Below are 19312 nucleotides of genomic sequence, written 5' to 3'. Positions count from 1 at the left end.
GCCACCGGAAGGACCATTTACAAATCTAAATTGCCATTGTTTGCAATTCAGACACTCAAGACGTTTGTTTGTCACCAACAATGCAAAAATTGATGTTTGTGCAATGATGCTCGTATGCGGAGTCCGATCTGTTCAGTTATTCTTCTTTTTTTTCGTCTTCTTGCAGGTTGCTGAGCTGGTTACGAGCGAGTTTTTTGAACAGGGTGACCGTGAACGTGCCGAGCTTAAAATCACGCCGACGGTTTGTTTGATGCATCACGTCCAGCATAACCACCATAAATATTAATTTAGGGAAAGCTTCATCAAGAAGCCAGTACTATTTAAGATGTCATAACCACAGATATAGTCTTGGTGCATGGTTCAAACAAGGAACATTTTTCTATTAATTGTCATAAGCCGAGTGAAGGGCACCATACATATTATAAATCATATCCATAACAAAGACATTATGTTCCAGCTATGAGCTATTGCATGAATTGCAAAGTGATTAGTACATGGTAGGTCAATAGGTCATAGACAAATTAACAATACATATTTGAGACTACCCATCGCTTCGCTGGCGGACCAATTAGTCGTCATGTCTCTTGCTGCTAAAAGGTGGAGGGGTGGGGAAGGGAAGGGGGAGGTGAAGGGGGAGGAGGGGAGGGGGAAGTAAGGGGAGGAGGAAGGGAGGGGGAGAGATATAGTGCATACACATCTTTTGAGGAGGGTGCTGTGACAGGCCCCTCCTTTTGGGAAGAAGAGAAGGACTAATTTACCAATGCAAAGAGTGCTTTAACCTCAGCAAAGAAGGAAATTGCAATATTGTCCACCACTACCACCAGGTGGCGCAACCCAGTACACAATTACATAGATAATTTACGCCCACTCCTCCCGGCGCCCCCCCCCCCCCCATGTGAGGCTTCAGCCACATAGCACCCCCTCCCACATCCCCCACACCTCCCACCCCCCACAAAGTCGTATTTGTACCCCAAGTTTGTAGTTTGTAAATTAAAAGAAGTGGCCATGCATAAGGTACAAAGGCAAACAGACAGCCACGGAGAGGCAATGGCATTTACATATTTATATATATATATATATATATATATATATATATATATATATATATAAAAAAAAAAATATATATATATATATAGTGTTGCGGATATGAGGACTGTATTTTTTTTTTAATTGTGTTGTATTGTGGTAAATTGGTGATGAATATTGCTTGAGTCTGCGCCTCCTGCCTCCGGAGCTGTGTAAAGGTCAAAAGGGCGTCCCATAATTAGTCCACAAGCATACACGTCAGCCAATAATAGAATACCCCTGTTCGATAGTTATATCTTATTCTGTGTTTTAGGGTAAGGCTGTGTCTCCCATTAATTGAAATACTCCATTGCACCAGTGAAAGAGATAGATTCCCTTCATTCCCACTCCCAAAACTTCATTCCCACTCCCAAAACTTCCATTCCCATTGCAAATTACCTCCCTTCCAATTGCCAACTGCATTTTGGGGGGTTTTCTCTTCAACCGCCATTGACCACGAGGCAGGGTCGGAGAAGAAAGGCGTGTCTCCACCTCGTCATAGAGGGGAGGAGTGAGCCAGCCCCACTCGACCAACCATGAGCCAGGGGTTTGGCTAGAGAGGGCGGAGGAAGAGCGATCGGGGAGGTTCGCAAAGGTTGAGGGGCGGGGCCTATATAACCCACGGCAGGGCGTTTCCCGAAGAGATGAGCTTTTACAGAGTCGAGGAGGGAGGAGATCAGAAGACAGGAAGGCCTTGAGTTGGACTAAGCAAGAGAGGGAGTTGTTGGACTGGGTGGGACTAAGAAAGAGAGAGAAAGAGTCCTGAAGCTTGTGAGGGAAGGAGAGAGAACCCGTCACACCAACCCCCCACCAGCCGCGTTGGCTCCACCAAGCGTTCACCTCCACCAAGGCTCCACCAAGCTCCGCGTTGGCTCCACCAAGCGTTCACCTCCACCAAGGCTCCACCAAGCTCCGCGTTGGCTCCACCAAGCGTTCACCTCCACCAAGGCTCCACCAAGCTCCGCGTTGGCTCCACCAAGCGTTCAGCTCCACCAAGGCTCCACCAAGCTCGGCGTTGGCTCCACCAATCGTTCAGCTCCACCAAAGCTCCACCAAGCTCCGCATTGGCTCCACCAAGCGTTCACCTCCAGCGATCCACCTCCTGCGATTCCTGTCAGCATTCCCCGCGTGAGTCTGTCTTTTGTTTGTTCTGTCCTGGGTAGGTAATTAAGTCTGTATAAGCTAAAGATTGCACTGTGTCACCTGCGTCTTATGTGTTGTAAATAAACGTGACTGCTTTCTTTTTGCTTGTGTGTATAATAAATCCAATTACTCTTCTGTACGTCTTCTCGTCTTATTCCTTTTTCCTCTTTGTATTCAGTCGCTTTAGAGTTTTCCCGATTGAATAGCGGTGGCGTGATCCAGCCAAAGTTTGGGGTAAATCGGGTGTTAGAGTCGGGGAATAACTGTTCGGTCGCGGTAATACACCACCGCTCGGTCAAAATAACATCTTAACCGCGTACCGTAACAATTGGTGTCGAGGAGTGGGATACGAGGCCCGAAGCGCGCTTAACGCGCTCAAAATTACAAAGTGCTGGAAATTTGTGTTGTTGTAAAGGAAAACCCGAATTTTGAAATCACGCCATGGCTGGTCAAGGCGATCGGATGCCGGTGGGTGAGCTAGAGGAGGGGTTAGGAGTAACCCAGGATCAAATGGAGGGGAGCAATGAGGAGGCGGTGGAGGGAGTATCAGACGCACAAAATGGCGCTCTCGCGCACGTGGTATCAGACGCACAAAGTGGCAGCTCGCACGAGCGCGGGGTAGCCACGCCCGCTGCGCAAATAGCGGGAATTGATGTGCGGGACCTCATGGCGCAGATTAATGCAGCCATACTAATGGCAAATATGGGGCTAGAAGCAAAAATGGATGCTCAGAGTGAGCGAATGGGACAAATGGGGAACCGGATGGATGCTCAGAGTGAGCAAATGAGGGCTCAGAGTGAGCAATTTGGGGTAATGGGGGGCGAAATGGGGGGCAAAATGGGAGAAATGGGGGGCAAAATGGGAGAAATGGGGGAATGGCTAGAAGCTAAATTAGAGGGGTTAGACAACGGGATAAAAGAGGTAAAGAATGGGTTAACGGGGGTGGAAAATAGAATGGCTGCCCAGGAGAATCAGTTAGAGGGGGTGAAAAATGGGTTAATGGGGTTAGAAAATAGGATGGAAGACAAATTGCGGGAAATAGGGGAGCAATCCGCCCGGGAAATCGAACAGATGGGGAACCAGATAGAGGAGGTGAAAATCGGGTTAGAAAGTAAACTGGATGCTCAGAGGGATGAATTGGGACAGATGAGGGTGGCATCTACAAAAGAGAGGGAGGAGATGAAAGAGGAGATACGACGAGGTCTAAGTGAGGAGGTTTCGGGGCTACGCGAGGAGGTAAAGCGAGGTGAGAAGCGTATGGAGAAAGAGGTGAGGAATAATACGGCGAGGTTACAAGGGGGAATAGAAGATCTGACGGAGGAGGTGGAACAGCTGACGGAGGGACAGATGGAGTTAGTGGAGCAGGTTCAAAGGAACACTGCAGTACTAGGAGGGTTAAAGGCGACACGAAAAGAAATTAAAAATGACTTGATAGCGACACAGAGGCAATGTCAGATGGTACGTGAGGGACTGACAATGAGGTTGGACGAGGTGACAGAGGTAATGGAGACAAAGGACCGGCAGGTGTGGATGCACATAGAGACGGTCACGGTAGCCTTAGAGGACGAACTTGAGGAGACGCACCGGGAAATAAAAGAGGTGAAGCAAAAATTAGAGGAAGTGGAAGAAGAGGTGAGTGAAATTAAGAAGGGACGGACAGAAACTAAGAGGGAGATAAAGGAGGAAGTAATGGAATATGTACAAGGTCGGTGCTCAACTCATGATGTGCCGCTCACCAACCAAATAAAGAGGTTGCTGGTGGCAGAGGCGGTGCGATGATGAGGTGCCAAGGTGAGTGGCGAAATATTCGGCAATGTATATGATGTGAGGAAAGCTTCAGTCGGCTTGGGGATTGGTTTGGATCCGGGTGTTCGTGAAAGGCCGTTGGTGAAGTGTGCGACAGGTCTGGTGTGCGAAAAAAGAGGTGTGCGAGAATGTCCGACCATGGGGTGTGTGAGGAAAAAGTGCACGCCGAGGAGTGAGTGTGCCGTCAAGAGTGAGTTGGTCGAAGCGCGTGTGCGAGGGGGTACATGGAAGCGCGGTGTGGTAAGTGTTACGGAGGAAGTAACGAAAGAGTGTGCGCAAGAGGATGCGCGAGAAAGGTGTGTAACGGACAGGTGCATGAGGAAAGAGCGCGCTGTCGAGAGTAAGGGTGAGTGCGCGACCGAGAGTGGAGGTGAGAGTAGTGAGAGTGACACGGAGCGTGAGTTGGTTGTGACAGGTGAGCGAGGATGTACACCTGGAATGGAAGGATGCACACCTGGAATGGTAGAGCGTGTGGGGGAATACACACTTGAGTTGGTCGTGAGGCACGTGGTTGGGTGTGCGAGTGAGAGCACACCTGTGATTGTCACAGAGGAGGTGACCGAGAAGGGGGCGCGAAGAGGTGTGTTGGTGAGGTGTGCGAGCGACGAATGTGTGCCAAGGTGTTCGGTGGTCAGGTGTGTGACCAAGTCTGTGAGCGGAATGAGTGTACCGAGGTGTGTAAGGAAAGGTACGAGGAGCATGGGAACAGCTGGAGGTATGAGCAAGAAAGGGGTAGCGTATGCGTGTAAGCATGCAGGTGAGGCATCGACGGTAACCGGGTTAGCGGTTAGAGCGACTTTTAGCCGAATCGGGCCCTCGGTGCGTGCCGGGCTTCGCGTGCCGCGAGAACCAGCGGGGATCCGAGCCACGGCGGGTTCGAAAGGACCGCCGTACGCGATCCACGCTGGGCCTCGCTTGGAACGGCCGCGTCCGTGCTCAACTAGGCGGAGCGGGCAGCTCGATAGGAAGGGTCGTCATGGCGACCACTTTTTGTTGAGACGTGCTGGCAGGTCGAGATCGGGACATTGGACGGCTCGGTGCCGAGATGGTGCATGGGATCTCGGCCCGGGTAAGCCCCCGTCCCGGCCCCGAATGCGGGACGTATCCAGCCGCTGGCACAAAAGAATCCGCGTTCATTGCTCGGCTGTACGAAGCCGGGCTGTAGACGTGAATTGGCGCACCGAGAGGATCTAATAAGTAGACGAGTGATGAGGTTAGTGTTTTGGACCCAAAATTAGAAAAAGGCAAAATTTGATGATTGGCAGATGATTGGCAAATTTTTGATTTGTTGGATTTGGGGTGCAAAATTGATAGTGGGAACGTCCCCCATGTGGTGGGATGGCAACTCTGTCATCCCTCACAATGGGGAGCAAAGGAGCACTAGTTTATGGGGTTTATGGCAGTGAAAACTAGCCCGGGAGGGTTAGGATATATCGTGTGTAGGGACCTAGAGATTGACATTAGGTAACGTTAAGGTTAGTTAGTGACTGATACCTGTAGTGGGGACGCAGGTAGATTAGTGTGGATGATAATGACGTGGGAGCGCAATAGTTTAAAGGGGCGACTGGGAAGCGCAAGTTTCAGAGGGGAGTAGTTAGATGAGATGATGCCGTGTGTTTGAGGATTGAACAGGTGTGATTGCACAGGTGTGCAACTGAACAGGTGTGTGGAGCAGTGTATGAGTGAGTGAAGGTGATTGTGTATTGTGCTGACCCAATGGTCCAGGAAGAGGAGGAGGGTGCAGGTGGCACCAGGTGTGAGTGCACAGGTGTGCAACAACAGGTATGGAGAATGGTAGTGTGGAATAAATGGAGTATTGGAATGGATGGTCGTGGAGTGAGTAGGATGGAAACTATAGAGTGGAGTGGATGGTGCGAAGGTGTGAATGGGGGAAGAGTGGACCCCCATCACGGATACCCGGGGCGGGTAGTGTAAGTGTTAGGTAGAGGGTATAGGTAAATTGTGGTTGGATATTGGCATCTGTGGTGCGAGGGGAAGAGTGGTGTTTGGATGGGTGCATTAGTGTTGTGGAAATGGCTGGGCGTGTAGCCTGTTAGTGTGTGTAGTTGGTTTGGGCACTCCACCACTGTGAGGATGTCGGCCGGGTGGGGCCGCGGGTGGGCTCTGGGAGCCGGTGGTTGTGGATGGGGCCCGAGGATCCGGAGGACGGACCCGGGTAGCCCAGTGCCAGAGGGCACCAAGGGGTGACAGAGCCAGGAGGGGCCTTCCCCAGTTGGATAGGTTGGGGTGAGGAGCAGGTGGGCTCGGGAGGCAACTGCAGTGGTGGAGGTGTGCAGGTGGGTAGACCTGCTGGGAGAGCTACACGCCCCAGCCCAGAAATTGTGCAAGGGCACCGGGAGATGAATCGGGGGAGTGAGACCCCAAATTGAGAAGCACCACAGTTTGGTCAATGGGAATTGGTTTTTAGAACCCATAGTGTAAGTTGGCCAATGGATTGGCAGGGAAAGACCCCGGGTAGTGTAAAGTGTGTTAATGTCATTTAGAAAGTAGTTAGGATGAAGTCTCCTCGCACCATCTGCATCCACTCACCTGAGGTGACAGGTACTCCACACCATGCCAGGTTGTTTTTATTATTTTTATTGTGCAAATGTTAGGATTGTGAGACGCATCATGACGTGGGTGTGACATTGTGCTTGATGTTCCATCTCTTCCTCCTTATGAGGATTGATGACGAATTGGGTGATGGCAAATTTTGGATAGAGGGATTGTGGTGACGAATTTGGTATAGAGGAAATATGGGGAGACGTGACAGTAGCGACAGATTGGTAATGTGTAGATTTTGTACATATGGGGTAAGGGCAAGGGTAGTGTAGGTGACAGGGGGGTGACGTACGGTAGGGACGAGCTTTCTCACTTCGCTCTCTGTACGCATTTCGCCTTGCATTGCCTTATTGATGTTTACCCTTGTGACCTTACCCCTCGCTCATTTGTCTCTTTTGTCTCCCACATGACCTGTGTGCCATTGGGCACCGAGGGGAGCGTGCGTGGGTCGGCCATTGTGCGCCCGAAATCCCCAGAACCAGCTGTCTGCATCGATGCACCACATTATGGACCACATGCCTGTGACCGAGCACCACTGATGGACCCCATGGGTTGGGGCATGGCCCCTCTGCTGGAACCGGCCATGAGGGCCCGAAATCTTGCTGGCGGACCTTGGCCACAGGGCACCGATGCCCCACAGGTGAACCACACGTAGTCGGCCCTGTGGGCCATAAATAAAGGAAAATAAAAAGGACACATTGGGCACACTTTATTGCAAATAGGCCACCAGTAAGGAAATGAAAGAATGACAACATCTGGAAGAACAAATAATAATAACCAGCAGAGGGAGCCGAAGAGCAAGAGATCACCTGCAGGGTTAGGGGTTGTTGGTTTTATTTTCTTGAACAATGGTGACTGCACCGATTGGTGCTTGGGTGTGTATTGGTGCGTTTTTGGGTGCTTTCATGGTGCGTCGATGCAGGCAGACTGTCTCCCCCCCAGAAAGAACAATTACAGGTCCTGGGTTAGTTTTGTAAATAAAAATAGCGTCATTGTAAATTATGCTCCCCACCGTCAGTGTATAGTTTGAAGACAATTCCGCAATTCGGTTAACTGTGGGCGTAAGTCTGTTAGGCAGGGTGCAATGGAGCAGCGGGACACATTTATTTATGTTTTAAAAACTGTCACACTCAGGGTCAGGTTAAAAGTAGAGGGAACTACACCTACGTGTCACACTAAATAAAAAGTTGTAGGCCCGGGACGTGCCTAAGAGGAGGAGGGTGCAGTGTTGGGGATATGAGGACTGTATTTTTTTTTGATTGTGTTGTATTGTGGTAAATTGGTGATGAATATTGCTTGAGTCTGCGCCTCCTGCCTCCGGAGCTGTGTAAAGGTCAAAAGGGCGTCCCATAATTAGTCCACAAGCATACACGTCAGCCAATAATAGAATACCCCTGTTCGATAGTTATATCTTATTCTGTGTTTTAGGGTAAGGCTGTGTCTCCCATTAATTGAAATACTCCATTGCACCAGTGAAAGAGATAGATTCCCTTCATTCCCACTCCCAAAACTTCATTCCCACTCCCAAAACTTCCATTCCCATTGCAAATTACCTCCCTTCCAATTGCCAACTGCATTTTGGGCGGTTTTCTCTTCAACCGCCATTGACCACGAGGCAGGGTCGGAGAAGAAAGGCATGTCTCCACCTCGTCATAGAGGGGAGGAGTGAGCCAGCCCCACTCGACCAACCATGAGCCAGGGGTTTGGCTAGAGAGGGCGGAGGAAGAGCGATCGGGGAGGTTCGCAAAGGTTGAGGGGCGGGGCCTATATAACCCACGGCAGGGCGTTTCCCGAAGAGATGAGCTTTTACAGAGTCGAGGAGGGAGGAGATCAGAAGACAGGAAGGCCTTGAGTTGGACTAAGCAAGAGAGGAAGTTGTTGGACTGGGTGGGACTAAGAAAGAGAGAGAAAGAGTCCTGAAGCTTGTGAGGGAAGGAGAGAGAACCCGTCACACCAACCCCCCACCAGCCGCGTTGGCTCCACCAAGCGTTCACCTCCACCAAGCTCCGCGTTGGCTCCACCAAGCGTTCACCTCCACCAAGGCTCCACCAAGCTCCGCGTTGGCTCCACCAAACGTTCACCTCCACCAAGGCTCCACCAAGCTCCGCGTTGGCTCCACCACGCGTTCAGCTCCACCAAGGCTCCACCAAGCTCGGCGTTGGCTCCACCAATCGTTCAGCTCCACCAAAGCTCCACCAAGCTCCACGTTGGCTCCACCAAGCGTTCACCTCCAGCGATCCACCTCCTGCGATTCCTGTCAGCATTCCCCGCGTGAGTCTGTCTTTTGTTTGTTCTGTCCTGGGTAGGTAATTAAGTCTGTATAAGCTAAAGATTGCACTGTGTCACCTGCGTCTTATGTGTTGTAAATAAACGTGACTGCTTTCTTTTTGCTTGTGTGTATAATAAATCCAATTACTCTTCTGTACGTCTTCTCGTCTTATTCCTTTTTCCTCTTTGTATTCGGTCGCTTTAGAGTTTTCCCGATTGAATAGCGGTGGCGCGATCCAGCCAAAGTTTGGGGTAAATCGGGTGTTAGAGTCGGGGAATAACTGTTCGGTCGCGGTAATACACCACCGCTCGGTCAAAATAACATCTTTACCGCGTACCGTAACAATATATATATGTATATACAGTACATACCATTCGTCCATCGGACTGCCAGATGGTGAAGCGTGATTCATCGCTCCAGAGAACGCGTTTCCACTGCTCCAGAGTCCAATGGCAGAGAGCTTTACACCACTCCAGCTGACACTTGGCATTGCGCATGGTGATCTTAGGCTTGTGTGTGGCTGCTCAGCCATGGAAACCCATTTGATGAAGCTCCCAACAAACAGTTGTTGTGCTGACATTGCTTCCAGAGGCAGTTTGGTACTTGGTAGTGAGTGTTGCAACCGAGGACAGACGATCTTTACACGCCACACACGTCAGCCCTCGGCGGTCTCGTTCTGTGAGCTTGTGTGGCCAACCACTTGGGGGCCGAGCTGATGATGCACCTAGACATTTCCACTTCACAATAACAGCACTTACAGTTGACCAGGGCAGCTCGAGCAGGGCAGAGATTTGACGAACTGACTTGTTGGAAAGGTGGCATCCTATGATGGTGCCACGTTCAAAGTCACTGAGCTCTTCAGTGAGGCCCATTCTGCTGCCAATGTTTGTCTATGGAGATTGCATGGCTGTGTGCTTGATTATATATACTTGTCAGCAATGGGTGTGGCTGAAATAGCTGAATCCACCAATTAAAAGGGGTGTCCACATACTTTTGGTCATGTGGTGTATATATTACTAGCTGAGGTACCCGGCTTCGCCCGGGTTGAATAAGAATAAAACAAATATATGAGAAAAGAACATGTATATTTTAGAGCAATATCACAGTACATTTCCTACATGACGTTTTTTCAATTTTCAATTTCTCAAAACCTCTGGGTATACAACATTTCTGGTTTTCTTACGTGGTGCCAAGACATAAAGATTGCTTGGTTTTCCAAACCTCGAGCAGCCCACGTACAGCTGGCCATGGGCAAACACTTGTTCTGTGAAGTTCAGGCCTATAACCTTCATTGATTGCCCCTGCGCCTTGTTGATGGACATAGCAAAACATAGCCTGATGGGGAACTGAATCCTCTTGAAGGAGAATGGAAGGTCAGGTGGAATAAGTGGTATCCTTGGAATGAATAGTTTCTCTCCTCTGTATTGTCCTGAGAGGATGGTTGCCTCTAGGACATGCGGCATCATTTGCTGGATTGTCAATCGTGTTCCATTACACAGCTTTGGTGGATCAAGATTCCTTAGAAGCATGATTGGTGCTCCCACCTTGAGAATCAACCTGTGTGTTGGGAGTCCTTGAGGCTGACGACTGTTGAGGAACTCAGTTGGGAGGTTTACTGCATGATCTTCATGTCACTTTGGCAAGAGAATCATAATTTCTTTCATGACCGGGCAGCGAACGTCATTATGTGCGACATTACGTCACTCCTACGGACGTGAAAACATTTGTTTTCCTTAAAAATATATTTAAAATAAAGAAAATAGTACATAAATTAACAATAAAAGAAGCTAAAAAACAATTTAAAATACAATAAAAAGCACATTAAAAATATATAAATATGTACGTACAGTATAATGTACGTACGCGCAACCGCCGATTCTCATTCAAAACAGAGGCGACGTACAGTATTCCTTTACTGTGTCTGTGTTAGCCATGGGTCCAAAGAAGGATAATGCTAGTGTTTCCAAGCGTAATGTGGTTACGGTGGAAGATAAGTTAAATCTGATTAAAAGGTATGGAAAAGGTGGAAAAGTGTCGGTGATAGCGCATAGACCTTATCGCGAATCGGAACCGCAATGCGTCATGGGATCGGAAAGGGGCAATAGCGCCGCCACAAACTACACCATGGAATTGCAGCTGGCCCGGTTTTTTAAACCATTGATATTAAAATAAAAAGTACCCTATAACCACCGGAATTTTATGCTGATTCCAAATCTGTGTCTAAAACTTTTCTCCGATGTGTAGTTCTTGAGTTATAAGCGGACATCCAGACAGACACACACAGACACTCCTCCTTTATTTATATAGATATTGTTACGGTCCGCGGATTAGATGTTATTTTTACCGAGCGGTGGTGTAACCGCGGCCGAACAGTTATTCCCCGACTAAAACCCGATTTACCCAAACGTTGGCCGTATCGCGCCGCAGCTACTCAATCGGGAAAAGACTAAGACGACACGGATGTGAAGAAAAGGAAGACGAAGGCAAAGAAAGGTTTGAAATACAATTACTATTTATTACTATTTACAGGCTCAAAGTAACCAAGGAGAAGGAAAGATAATAAAATAATATACAGAAGCTTTTAGAGACACAGGGAAAATACTAGCTTATACAGACTTAGTTACTACCCAGGACAGAACAAACATAACAAACTCACGTAGGCAAAATGGGGAACTTGCGGGCAGGAATGGCTGGAAAGGATGAGCAGGTGGGATCACAGGGCACAGTGAGCAGGTCCACTCCGGGCGGGAAGCGAGAAGCCGGCAGCGCCTTGAAGTCCGCTTTACAGCGCACACCGTCAGGGCTTCACGCGGCTGGTTGAAACGGGGCTGCGCTGCACTCCTCGGCTGTATCTCTCCTGTAGCTTGCTTCGTAAAAGCTCCTCGGCTTTCTCTTGGACCCTTCCTTTTCGTGTACCTCTCCACGCAGCTCAGCTCAGCCTTTCTCTCTCTTCTCTCCAGCTCATCTCTTGGACTCAGTAAAAGCGCATCTGCTCTGACGACCCAGCTCTTTCCTTGGACTCAGTAAAAGCGCAACTCTGCTGACGACCCAGCTCTTTGCTTTGTACTCGTCTCTCTTGGACTTATCTCTCATCTGTAAAAACTCATCTGCCTCTTTGCACCCTTCTCGCATACCGTTAGCGCGGGGTCTGACACGCCCTCTTCGGTTTCGGTACCGCCCTCTCCCCCGTGCTCTGTTTCGTGACCGTGTCTCCTTATTTGGGCATCGCGCCGACGCCACGCCCCTCGTGGTGAGCCACGGGCTTGTTTCCTTATTTGGGCGTGGGGCTGCACAGCCCCGCCCTTCGTGGCGCGCCCTGGGCTTGCCTCTCCCTGGCGACCCCGCCCCTCCTGTTCAAACAGAGCACGGAGCACATTTTCACTATAGCAGCGAATTGAGAGGGCGTGCACCCCATGCTTGTGAACTGCTTTACCCACAGATGGAGAGTTTGGCTGGGAAATGGAATTATTGAAGGGGAGCTATTCTTAATGGACAATTCGGTGCAATGGAGTGTCATTGCTCAGATCTTTGACACCACCAGCTCCATAAGTTCTCCTCACAAGCGCACCCGAGGCAAAGCGTGACCACCCACGATGAAAGTCAGTCCGAGAGAGAGATAGAGAGATAGAGAGATAGAGAGAGAGAGAGACTTTTGTATCTTTTTATTATAAAAATAGAAAAGAAAACCCCCAAATAGGGGTCACATTCTCATTTCAAAGAGGGAAACAAACAAAAAAAAATTTAAAAAAATATTAATACAGTAAAAATTATGCACAGAACATTTCACAAAACAATAAACGTTTCTCCAGGATTTTACAAATGACTTCTTTTATGCACCATTTGGTCTCAAACTGTGGCAGCCTTCCTGTTATGGAAAAAAAGGCAAAGTCTAACTTTACACGGCTCGTCACAAGATTTTTAAACAAAAACAAGGCATTTTCCTCATTAGCTCCAAGATCATCAACTTTTCTTTTTCTTGATTTATACACTGCCATTTTTGCCTGTGCAAGCAGGAAATTACCTAACACATCATTCAAATTCTTGTGTGAGATGTCTAAGCCATAAATGAAAACACAAGTGTTGAAAACCAAACCAATCCTGCCAAAACAATTCTTAAGAAAGATAAATAAAGGAGCCAACCGTTGACATTCAACATAAATATGAAAGAGGTTTTCAGGCCTTTTACAAAAGGGACATTCATCTGCTAGGAGACTTGAGAAGCGGTGCAGCAAGTGGTTAGAAGGGAGGATCCAGTGTGCAAGTCTCCATTGGAGGTCACCATGTCGTGGCAGCACAGGAGGATGATAGAATCCTTTCCAATTAGGAAAATATGGGGGGGAACAAGGTAAGAGGTCTCACCATCGAACCCTCCGCTGTGTCATTTGCCCTTGCAAAAGAAAACTTACGCAACCCAAATAGAGGTCTTTTTGTTTAGGAAACCCATTGAATCCTATGCTAAAGGGGGTACACGGAGGAGAGTTGGCAAGAGAAAACTTGCAAATAAGTTCAGGAAAGGTAGCAGGAGAAGCACCTTGTTCGTTGTCTGCTTGGACTTGCTCCCAGTTAGGTGCAAGCTGTACATAGGTATGAAGCACACAGCGTAGCATACGTGCCACAACTCTGGAGGATCGCACGCCAACCAGGCTTGCCAATGCATCAGCTCCAATCCAACTGCCATTTGGGCTTAAAAGATCGGCGACCGATTTTATGTTCTTCGCGACAAAGCATTGAACGAGACACCTATCAGCAGGCATATCATGGAAAATTGAATTGTAAAACAAAGGTTCCATCAAGAACATTTGCTTTGTGTACGAATGCGTAGCTCTTGTTGTCGTTAGAGTTCGCCATGCGTTTAGTACACTCTGATAAAAACTGGAGAGGGGAGACATATCAAGATGCGAGAGATCCATCAAGAATATAGCGTGGTCATAGCCTAGTCTCCCCGCCTGCTGCAAAAGGCGACGAGCGACGTCGACCCAAGGTTGAGAGGGGTGCATGTACAGCATGTGTAGAGCAACCGAAAGTCGAAAGGCCATTAACCGGCTCTTTATGTCAACCAGGCCTTGGCCTCCATCGGTCAGTGGCAAGCTGAGGACCCCGGGTCGCAACCAGTGCTTTCCATCCCAGAAGAAAGACACAAAGCACTTCTGAAGCTGTTGAAGCAACACTACCGGAGGGTGCAGCACAAAGAACCTGTGCCATAGGGTAGAGGCCACCAAACTGTTGATCACCAAGACCCTTCCACGATAAGACAGTTGTGTTATCAGATTTCTCCATTTTTGCAGTTTTCCTTCAACAAGATCCAACAGACCAGCCCAATTCTTTGCTACTGTGGCGTCATTACCCAAGAACACTCCAAGGTATTTCACGCCATCAGTGGCCCATGCAAGAGGTGCAGGAAGTTTGGGTGCCAAGTGACATAACGGACCAAGCCAAATGGCGCTCGTTTTCTCCCAATTCACTTTGGCTGAAGAAGCCTTTTCAAACACGGATAGACAATAACGGACAACGTTAATGTCATTGAGGTTCCGCACAAAGACACACACATCATCAGCATATGCCAGCACCTTAATGGGCCGTTCAAGATGAGAAAACCCAACCCCGGTTAGTCTAGCACGCAAATAACCCAGTAAGGGTTCGATGGAGAGAGCATAGAGCAAGCCAGAGAGGGGGCAACCTTGTCGAATTCCCCTGTTGACAGGCAAGGGTGTAACAAGTCCATTGTTTATCTTAAGCACACTAGAGATATTGTTATACAGTATTTAATGTAAGAAATGAAGGTCGGACCAAGTCCAAACCGTTCAAGCACTTTGAAGAGGTACCGATGATCGACGCGGTCAAAGGCCTTCTCCTGATCAAGGAGAAGAAGTCCCAAATCTGTGGGGTTTTCTTTGCACAGTTCAATCATGTCTCTTACGAGGGAGATGTTGTCATGGATGGAGCGCTTGGGTACACAATAGCATTGGTCTTCTTTCAACAATGAGGAGAGATGAGGAGTAAGTCGCGATGCCAGGGCTTTTGAGAATACTTTATAGTCTGTGCATAGCAAAGAGATTGGGCACCAGTTTTTAATATAGAGCAAGTCTCCTTTCTTTGGAATGAGGGTGAGAATAGCCCGTCGGCAACTCTGAGGGAGCTCTCCAAGCTGGCAGCTTGCGTTCAAGGTGTTGAGGAGTTCGGGACCCAGTAGATGCCAGAATTTCTTATAAAATTCAGTTGTAAGTCCATCCAATCCAGGCGCTTTCCCAACAGCAAGGCTGTGCAGAGCGGCGCCAAGTTCGTCCAAGGTAATGGGCCCCTCCAGGTAGGAACGTCCATCCTCACACAACACTGGCAGCCCTACGGAGATAGAGGCGACACTGACAGGATTTATTTGCTCCATCGAGTATATTTTAGAGAAATATTCCTTTGTGAAAAGTTTGATAACTGATTGGTTGAAAGTGATGGATGAGTCTGCCAAATGCAGTTGAGAGAGCTGTTTGTTCGGGAGGCGTTTCTCTAAGGAAAAAAAATACTTAGTTGGTATGTCTGTCTCGTTAAGGTGCTGCACCCTCATCCGAACTAGGGCACCACGTGCATTCCTCTCAGTTATTTCTTTCAATAAAGACTGTTTTTCGGTTAAGGCTCTTTGCACATTATTATTTTGTCCTGTGACCCTCTGAAGATGTAAAATCTCTGATTGCAATAATTTCCTTGCTTCATAATCAGCCCTTTTTGAGAAGCTCTGGTATTGTTGGCAGAAACCTTTGATTTGGGTTTTTACTAGATACCACCACACCAGTGGGTTAACAGAACAGCTTAACTTCCGTTCCAAAAGATCTGTCCAGAAAGATTCAAAAGCCTGAATAAAATTGAAGTCTTCTATTAAACTATTGTTGAATTTCCAGTGAGAACTCTCTGGACAAGGTTTAGAGAGTTGAACGAATGCTCGAGCTAGGGAGTGATCGGAGAAACCGGAAGGCACGATGTCAGATTTGCAAACTCCATGTAACAGGTGAGAATTTACATAAATGCGATCAAGCCTCGCAAGTGAGATGTGGTTGTTGGAACAACGACACCATGTGTAGGATTGTTCGGAAGGGTGTTGCAAGCGCCAGACATCATGGAGATTATATTTTGCGATGATATTTGCAAAAAGTTTTGCGGTACATGGTTGAGGTTCCGGCCCGTTTCGGTCGCATGAGGCATTAACAGTACAGTTAAAATCGCCACCAATAATTAGACAAGTCTGCAGATCCAGTGTTTGGAGGAACTTTCTCAGTTCAGCAAAGAAGGAGATCCGCTCACCATTTTTGCTTGGAGCATACACATTAAGGATTGTAAACTTGACCTGATTGAGATAGAAGGTCACAGAGGCAAGATGGCCATCAATGATACTCGCAAATTGAAGCGAGGATGGTTGGAAATGTTTCCCTAAGACAAACATGATTCCTGCCTTAGACGAGGAGCTGTTACTAAAGAAACACTCCTTATCCATAATGAGTCGCCACTGGGCCTGAACAGATCTGACGGCATGGGTCTCCTGCAACAAAGCTATGTCGAGACCGTTTGCGTTTATCAGCTGCTTGATCTGGATCTGGCGGAGTGAACTTCCACCACCATTGACATTTACTGTTCCAATCTTGAAACTCACCATGAATTAACTTAGAGTCTTTTTCGTCTTGGCGATCAATTTTCTTAAACGGTGACAATGTGTCTGACGAAAGTTGAATGAGTCAGGCCTGCGTATAATAGCCTGAGCACACTCAAGGAAGGACGGTAAATCGGGAAAGTATTCTGTTAGGTTTATACTGCGTTTCCTGTACGTATTTTGCAAGAAAAGTCGTATTTGTTCAGGGGAAGTAGGACCTAGACTGGTAAGCTTCTCCATTGCTTCCACCTGGCTGTTTGCTTCCTCCAGGTCAGATTCGTCAGAGTCAGTTTTAATTTCCGAATCACACAAGCTTGTATAATCCTGCATGTCACTACTGTCATCAATATTGGCACACGGACCTGCACTAGTTGTAACATCTGTGTGCTCTCCTACCGTGGGAACATTGCTTTGAGGAATAACAGCAATAATCTGTGGATTTGGTGAAACAGAAACAGCATCAGCAGATGCAGCGATGTTGCTTCCCCCGACTGCAACAACCTCTGATGGTGTGGCGGTATCTAGCAGAATAGGAGTCTCTTGCAAAATATTGATTCCTGCGATTGCAGCTTCACCCGGTGATGAAGTGAGAGCAGTAACTGGGACAGTTTCGCTATTTTCTGCTGACGGGAATTCAGCATCATCATGCTCAGGATTAACATTTTCCAAAGTGACAGCAGGTTCATCACCAGTGGCCTCGGCAGGTTCATCACCAATGGTCTCAGCAGGTTCATCACCAGTGGTCTCGGCAGGTTCATCATCAATGGTCTCGGCAGGTTCATCACCAGTGGTCTCAGCAAAATCATCAGAGGACTTTCCAATAGCCGAGTCCGTAACAGGTGAGACGATTCCATTTGATTTGTTAACAGGTAAACCAGTCCCTGCATGTGGAACGTCTATGTCCTCACATGAAAGGGGGCCAAACTTGTTAGCTGTAGGTACAGGGTTTGTCCCAGGTAAGCCTTGTAGAGTGGCATCGGTCACGACTGGGGGGATGTTACCGACAGGTTGCTTATTGTTAAATGCTACCTTTTTCTGAGTTAAATGACCGTCGGGAAAGGTCTTTCTCTTCCTTGACGGAACAATGGTGAAACCATCCCCGACGTTCGTTGTGCTGTTTGGATCATTGGGGTGGGAAGGCTGAGCGTCATTGCCGGACATGGAAGATGTTCCCTTCACAACCGAAGCAAAAGATGTAGAAGAGGAATCCTTGTTGTTTACATGGTTTGTCCCATCTTTCGCCGAAGCCGTTTTTGGGCAAGAGCGTTTCAGGTGTCCGAATTTACCACATTCAAAACATTTCAAGGTGTCAGTGGTTACGTATAATTGGTAATCATGATTATCAATTTTGAATTTCAAAACAATGTTCAGCGTTCTTTCGACGTTAGAAGGAGGAAGTACAAGATAAGCTTGTCTCCTGAAAGACATCACATGTTTAGCCCGGTCGTCCTGGACGAGGGACGGGGGACGAGGGACGGGGGGGAGGGGACGAGGACGGGGGGGGGGGGAGGGGCGAGGACGGGAGGGTGAATATCGCTCCCGAACAGTGATTAATTAATGACGAGCCGAGACAGATTTTCAAAGGCGAAAACAAACACAGCTGGTGGGGAAAAAAAGTGATCAGCCAGAGGACGGGATGGGCCGCCGATTAATGCAAAAGTTATCCACAAACAGCTGCGGGCTCTCTTTCTCTCTCTCAGAAAAGGAAACAAAGGACACGGAGTGAATATAAATACAAACGAGATAAGAAAAAGGGAATCGAGGAGGGAGAAGGGAGGCAGAGGGGGGTGGGGGAGGGGGGGAGGCCGAAGCCCCGAAGTGTTGGGTTTGATCAGAGGGGAGGGGTTGGGGCACAAATGCAGAGTAAGGATGTGAAGATAAACGAACAGGGGGAAGGAAAAGGTGAAATACGACGTGGAAAGGGACAACAGAGTAGCACAGCAGAGCAGCTCGTACCTCACCACACATGCACAGCCACCATATTGCCACGCCCAAACACACCGACAGCCAGGAGAGAGAGAGAGAGAGAGAGAGAGAGAGAGAGAGAGAGAGAGAGAGAGAGAGAGAGAGAGAGAGAGAGAGAGAGAGAGACTCTGACAGACTCTGACAGACAGAGACTGACTGACAGACCTCCTCCTCTTCTTTGTCGAACCTTCTCGTTCTCTGACGTCACACCGACGTCACCCCCAACCAATCGCCGAGTTCCACCCAATTGCTCCATGGTCGGGTTCGACGAATGATGAAGCTCGTGGCATGGTCTTTTTCCTTGCTTGATTGGTGGGCGGGGATAATTGACCATTACGAAAACGTTTGGCTCTGCTCGGGAATGGTGTTAGTGATGGTTGGTTCATGGACGATTGTTGTTTTTGTTGGTTCCGGGATTTTGCATGGCGGCTTGATAGTTGTAAAAACACAAAGGGGAAAAATCACAGGAGGCAATTACATACAGGGAATTATCCTTAAGCCCTATTTAACTAACACAAAACCACCATCCGAGTGGTGACACGTAAACTCTCTTAAGCTCACAGTTTTCCCCACTTTTATACATAGAAATGTCTCCTATGCGTCCACAGTCCATGCTAATCTGTACGGTTCTACCTCCTCTATGGTATTTCATCCCTACCCCCAACAAACATTATGGCATTATGGAATATGGCATTGGATTCCCCAAATATGAAAACCTACAAAAGCACATTTCATTCAAGTTTCTACCTTGTTTAGTCAAAAAGATATGTACATAAATATATTTCAGCCCGGCGGTGGTGGCCATCTTGGATTTCTCAATTTCGAGGCATTATCGGCCATTTTTGAGCTGGGCAGACAGCAGATTTGAGTTC

The 19312-nt window shown here is 48.1% G+C and overlaps 1 protein-coding gene across 1 annotated transcript in view; it reads left to right on the top strand.

The window, feature by feature from the left end:
* The window catches only part of PDE11A (phosphodiesterase 11A), a 304458-nt gene that overhangs the window by 257655 nt on the left and 27491 nt on the right, over positions 1–19312 (top strand). Inside the window, exon 18 of the mRNA XM_068126191.2 lies at positions 167–241. Coding sequence (XP_067982292.2) covers positions 167–241 — 75 coding nt within the window. The remainder of the gene's footprint in view (positions 1–166; positions 242–19312) is intronic.

This window comes from Myxine glutinosa, chromosome 10, assembly GCF_964187855.1.
Source record: "Myxine glutinosa chromosome 10, kmMyxGlut1.1, whole genome shotgun sequence".
Lineage (NCBI taxonomy): Eukaryota > Metazoa > Chordata > Myxini > Myxiniformes > Myxinidae > Myxine > Myxine glutinosa.
This window is presented reverse-complemented; position numbering and strand designations above follow the sequence as displayed.